General features: G+C 43.7%; 1 protein-coding gene across 1 annotated transcript in view; it reads left to right on the forward strand.

The window, feature by feature from the left end:
* celf2 (cugbp, Elav-like family member 2) overlaps nt 1-6,000 on the forward strand; it is a gene marked incomplete at its 5' end in the record, with an annotated part of 125,558 nt that overhangs the window by 104,189 nt on the left and 15,369 nt on the right. Inside the window, one exon of the mRNA XM_079236292.1 lies at nt 2,173-2,236. Coding sequence (XP_079092418.1) covers nt 2,173-2,236 — 64 coding nt within the window. The remainder of the gene's footprint in view (nt 1-2,172; nt 2,237-6,000) is intronic.

Below are 6,000 nucleotides of genomic sequence, written 5' to 3' on the forward strand. Positions count from 1 at the left end.
TATTTTCAGGATGTTAAATCAAGGCCCAAAAAAACATCTGCAAACTCCTGTCTCTTCAGTGCAAAAAATAAAAATAATAACATAGCAAGAAAAATGGCCCAGTAACATAATGTTCCACAATTATGTTTCCCCCGAAAACATATACTTAGAAAAACCCATTTGGTCGTATATTTAAGTGATTTCTAGGACACAGCATTGCTTTCTCCGAAGTCTGTAGTCAGAAGCAAGTCGGCACTTTATTACTCCTTTATTACAACCTTGACGGGATCCACTCTTTCTGTTCGTACCTTTCACAATAAAAGCCCTCGACGTGTCCACTGTAACTGTTTACCAGAGGAGAATTCCCTCAGAGTGTTTCGCTAAAAGGAAACTTAATAAAACGTCTCAGTAGTTCAGTCTTTACCTCAGACAGGTCATCAGGCCTTTAATGCTGATAATCCACAATTTGGTATCTCCAAATGTATTCATTTGTTAATTTCCACATAATCTGAAGCATTACATTTTCTTTTTTATTGGTTGATTTCCTACTTCTCAAGCTAATTAAGTAAACTGAAAAATGTGTCACAAAGCTTAAATAAAAATAGCCGTTTCTTTCGGTGTGACGAGAAACAACAGTTGTAAATATATCTGAGAATAATTGTGGTAACTTCCTCAGACTTCTGTGGGATTAAACTAATACATGATCTGGCTGGCACAGTGTTGAACCCCTGGGATCGCGCTCATCCCCAATTTGAGAAATGCAGCAGCGGCTCGGCTGCACATCGGTTGATTTGTTTGAGATTTTAAAGCAGAGTTCAGAAACCTCATTCCCTCGCCGTGTCTCTGCAGCCATTTGCCTTTTCAGAGCCTCGTTCTCTAACCCGTGACTCATTGCTCTCAGTGTCCAAATTAAACAGCTCAAATTCTCCTTAAAACACACCCTGCCAATAGTCCTTCGATTCTCAATTTGTTTGACTCTGAGTGCAATTAACACCTGTCTGTTGAAGGAGAAAACAAGCTCAGGCAAACATCCCACCTTTACTCAATATTGATTTATGTTTCGAGGGGTAAAGAGTGTTCCCGGCTTTCTCTTCTATTTTCCCGCTCCTTCAATCCTTTTGTTTCCAATCAATCCTCTTTTTTGAAAAGATAAAGCTCTATATTCTGAACAAACAATAGAAACAAGATGGTAATTTGCTGTTAATTCAACTCTTAAAAGGATGATTTTTCTTTTCATTTCTTTCTTTTGACAGCATCAGTATTCCACTTTTGTATTATTTGGGGAATCTAATTAGCCGGCTAGATTAGCGCTTTCATGCTCAACTTGTCTGGAAGAATTGCGGTGGAATACAAACAGTTTTTGCTGAGAGGAGAGATCGAGCTATATTAGCGGCTCATTTGCTCATCGGGCGTAAGCTGTAGCACCAGTTTAGCTTCCCTGTCTAGCTGTAGCACCAATTTAGCTTCCCTGTGTAGCTGCAGCACCAATTTAGCTTCCCTGTCTAGCTGTAGCACCAATTTAGCTTCCCTGTGTAGCTGTAGCACCAGTTTAGCTTCCCTGTGTATCTGTAGCACCAGTTTAGCTTCTCTGTGTAGCTGCAGCACCAATTTAGATTCCCTGTGTAGCTGTAGCACCAGTTTAGCTTATCTGTGTAGCTGCAGCACCAGTTTAGCTTCCCTGTGTAGCTGTAGCACCAGTTTAGCTTCTCTGTGTAGCTGCAGCACCAATTTAGCTTCTCTGTGTAGCTGCAGCACCAGTTTAGCTTCTCTGTCTAGCTGCATCACCAGTTTAGCTTCCCTGTCTAGCTGTAGCACCAATTTAGCTTCCCTGCATAGCTGTAGCACCAGTTTAGCTTCTCCGTGTAGCTGTACCACCAAGTTATCTTCTCCGTGTAGCTGTAGCACCAATTTAGCTCCCCTGTGTAGCTGTACCACCAATGTAGCTTCTCTGTGTAGCTACAGCACCAGTTTAGCTTCCCTGTGTAGCTGTACCACAAATGTAGCTTCTCTGTGTAGCTGCAGCACCAGTTTAGCTTCCCTGTGTATCTGTAGCACCAATTTAGCTTCTCCGTGTAGCATTGTGCAGACATGTGTCGCGCTCGCTACGTCCACAACGGCTAACTCTGTTTCTCCCTCTTCTCCCTCTCCTCTCCTCTTCTCTCCTCTTTCTCTCTTTCTCTTTTGTTTTTCCAGTTGCTCCAGCAGGCGACCTCCTCCAGTAACCTGGGAGCCTTCAGCGGGATCCAGCAGATGGCCGGTGAGTCCCAAAAAATAAACTCTTTCTTTTTATTTCGTTCATTTATTTCTCAATCCACGAAACAACGACGGCCTTGGACTCCTTTTTTGTTTCGCCTTTTCTTGTTATTTTTCTTTATTTGATTTTTGTTCGCAGACTTCTAAAAAGAAGGACCAAAGAGCATAACAGATGAACTCGCGTGTCGGAGTTAAGAGAGATCTTTTTGCCCCGAAGATTTATTAACCGTTGCTAAGAATTGTCTTGATCTTTTAATGAGGCCAGACAAAGAGCCGTGCCTTGGGCGTGCAGCGGCAGCACCGAGGCTTCGCCGGGGAATGAATGAAAAAATAAATAATAATACATTGAAAAAAAAGGAAAGATAAGAAGGTTAAAAGCTGTGTGGCTGCTGGTGGCTGTCTTTGCACTGCAGGCTGGCGCCATCTACTGCTCTCTCCCGGTGATCTGTCATCTCCTCTCCAGAGTGCAATCTGCAGTCAAGACATATATTATTATTTTTTTTGGAGCCTTCAAACGATTTAATGCCACGAGAACCGAGTTTTAAAAGATTGGAAACCGAGCTAATAGAATCTGCCATGAATATGGCCGGGGAAACTTTTTTTGCAAACTCCAAGAAGGGAAAGGACACGAGTAGTAGGAAATGTAAAGTGGAGAGGGACGGTCCAATCCTCCTAAGTGGAGCTGCCGCCATGAAAAATGCATATTGTATTAACCCAGTTCTGTATTAATCTGAGCCTGCAGCGAGCCACGAAGCCTCCTATTAAATGTTCAACGAGATAAAATCTCCGTCTTTAAGAAATATAATTTTTTCGGGCTTAAAATGTAGTTTTATTAAAGACTTTCCGGGACCCGTGGATACTCGCTCTCATCATCATCTCTGACTTCTTCCCTCTTTCCATTAAACTCTCTCTCTCTCTCTCTCTCTCTCTCTCTCTCTCTCTCCTCAATTTATTTTAAGTCTCTCTTTTTTGTGCACCTCCCACCCTCTCCAATCACAGTTTCTTCATCTCACCTTTACACCAACCTTCCTCCTCTCTTCTTCTTCTTCTTCTTCTTAGCGAGCTCCTAATTGTACACTGTTCAGTCAGGTGACGAAGACGAGGGGAGGGCAGGATGAGGAAAATTGCAGAGACACAATGGCGCTATCTGAGCGTGATGTCTCTTTTCCTCCTTTTTTCTGTCGTGTTCTCTCGCCTTTGCAATTAGATGACTTTAATTTAATTATATATATTTTATTTTTTGTGCCGTTGAGGCTCAGACACACACTTCCTCACAGACGCACACACACTCGCCCGGATGAACAGGCTCTGGGATTTTTTCTTTTTTGGGAAGCGAGGGGCGAGTGACGGCGTCTGAATCTGGAGATCTGTTGGTCCTCCATCTGTGCCGAGAGAGAGAGAGAGAGAGAGAGAGAGAGAGAGAGAGAGAGAGAGCATTAGTGATTGGCAGGAGATGTGACACAGCTGAATGACATCTGGTCTCAGTCTTTAACACGAGGAGCTGCAGAGCTGAGAGGCTTCAATTACACCAATGAGCATTCAATTAGACACAGCCAACGCCAGCCTGGTGCAGCCCTGGCGCTGCCATACAGGCTGCACACACACACACACACACACACTCACGTACCATCTGCACAGCCCGGATACTCCGACTCTAGACTGTATTTGTCTCTTTCTTCGCCTCCTCTCTCTCCGTACGGCGGTGGCGTGTTCCACCAGATCGAGACGCTCGTGACCCAAAAGAATGTTTGTTCAAAGAGGGAGATAACCTTCGACATGCAAAGAGACGTGGGGGTCAGGTTGAGAAAAGGGAGGAGGAGGTAGAGAGAGAGAGAGGAGTGGAGAAAAGAAAGAGAGAAAATTAGGGAAGGAAATATAACAGAGGCAGGAAAGGAAACGATGGAAAAGAGGAGGTAAATGGAAGGTAAGGAATCGGAAAACTGGAAGGGAGGAAAGGAAGGAATGAACGGGTAAAAGAGAAGGAAAGGAGGAGGAGTAAAGGGCAAAAGAAGGAATGAAGAGAAAGAAGGCAGGGAATAGAAAAAGAGAAGGAAATAAGGAAGAGTTAGTCATGAAATATGTTTATGAAGGAAGGGAGGAAAGACAGTGAAGGAAATAAAAATAAAAGGAAAATGGTAAAAGAAAGGGAGCTATGTGATAGGAAAGGGGACGTAAAAGGCAGGAAGGAAACAGGAAGTGAAGGAAATAAAGAAAAAGAAGGAGAAGAGGAGGAAAGAAGAGCAGAGAAAAATGGACGAGAGAAAGACAATTGAAAGGCAGGGCTGGGAAAAGGAAGAGAGGAAGGAAGAGAGGAAGGAAAAGGAAATGAAGGAAGGAAGGAAGAGAAAAAGGAACGGGAGAAAACAGGGATGAAAGAAGAGGGCATCCGAAGTGAAGTTGGAGCCGTGTGACGCACAAACAAAAACACGCCTGAATTAGTGCGCGACTCAATTTGTGCGTTTTTATTTTTTTCATTCACCCACATTTTACCTCTTGATGCATCAAGAAAATTGAGGAAAATCGCTTCTGAAAGCCAGATTGGTTTTGGCTTCGATGCGCTCATAGGTTTAAAAAGAAGAAGAACACACACGCTTTTCCACACACTTCTCGCTGCAGAGTTGTCGTTTTTTTTGTATGTATCTTGAGTCAACCAATCAGAGGTGCTAATGCCAGTGCGGCCGGCCGTCATTGGCTGCTGCGTCCGGTGTGGGTGTGGCTGAAGGATATCTCTGTTTCGCTGTCAAACAAGATGGATCTTCTTCTTTGTGGCGTCTTGTTTGTGTGTGTGTCTATCTGTGTGTGTGTGTGAGCGCGCGCGTGTGTGTGTGTGTATTCCCATGGTACTGTATATACGCCCCGGCTGTATATACGACACATACACCTCACATTGACAGTGTCCTCCCTCTTAACCTCTAACAAGCTCATGAGTCGGGGAGGAAGAGGCTTCTCTGGTGGTAAGAACGACTCCGGCTCTGGTGACTGATTCTGTTTGCTTTACGGGGGTTCTGCACCTCGGAAATGTTCACACACACACACACACACTTGCATCACACACACACTCATATTCATGGAGAAAAAGGTGAAAGGTTTAGTTGTACTCACAGAAGGTGTTTCATAGCCTTTGCTTCCCCATCACTTGGGTGTTGGCGTGCGGTCATTAATTACGCTTAAGTACGATGCTGATGCCAGCCGGCAGATTAACAACGAGGCGCCGCAGGTTGTTTTACTTTTAGCGCTTTAATAAGTCAGATGTGTATCTGTGCACAATGCAACATATTAGTCGTCGTATTCACAATGCGGCGGCTTGGTCAGAGGCTCTGTGATTTAAAAACTACGAGCATCTACGTAACCTTTTAGGGTCGGTTTTGCACGCAAGTCTTTTCAAAATAAAAGTCTTTTTTTCAAAGGAAACAAAGTGGCAGGGTTACAAACATCGTAGTAGCGTTACAATATTTAATATATATATATATAGTATTTCACATTCTGGACATTAATAAAGCATTAAACAGCGATTATTTATATATTATATATAGCGTAACGTCGACCTGAGTGGAGGCCAACGTCTCTCTCCCTCTGGAAGCGTTGCTAACAGAGCTTTAAGTGCATTAGCTGGCTAGCTCTGTTAGCTCTGTTAGCTTTGTTACCTCTGCTAATCTGTAGCTCTGTTAGCTCTCTCTGGCTCTGTTAGCTCTGCTAGCTCTATTAGCTTTGTTACCTCTGCTAATCTGTAGCTCTGTTAGCTCTCTCTGGCTCTGTTTGCTCTGCTAG

Source organism: Taurulus bubalis (assembly GCF_910589615.1).
Source record: "Taurulus bubalis genome assembly, chromosome: 20".
Classification (NCBI taxonomy): domain Eukaryota; kingdom Metazoa; phylum Chordata; class Actinopteri; order Perciformes; family Cottidae; genus Taurulus; species Taurulus bubalis.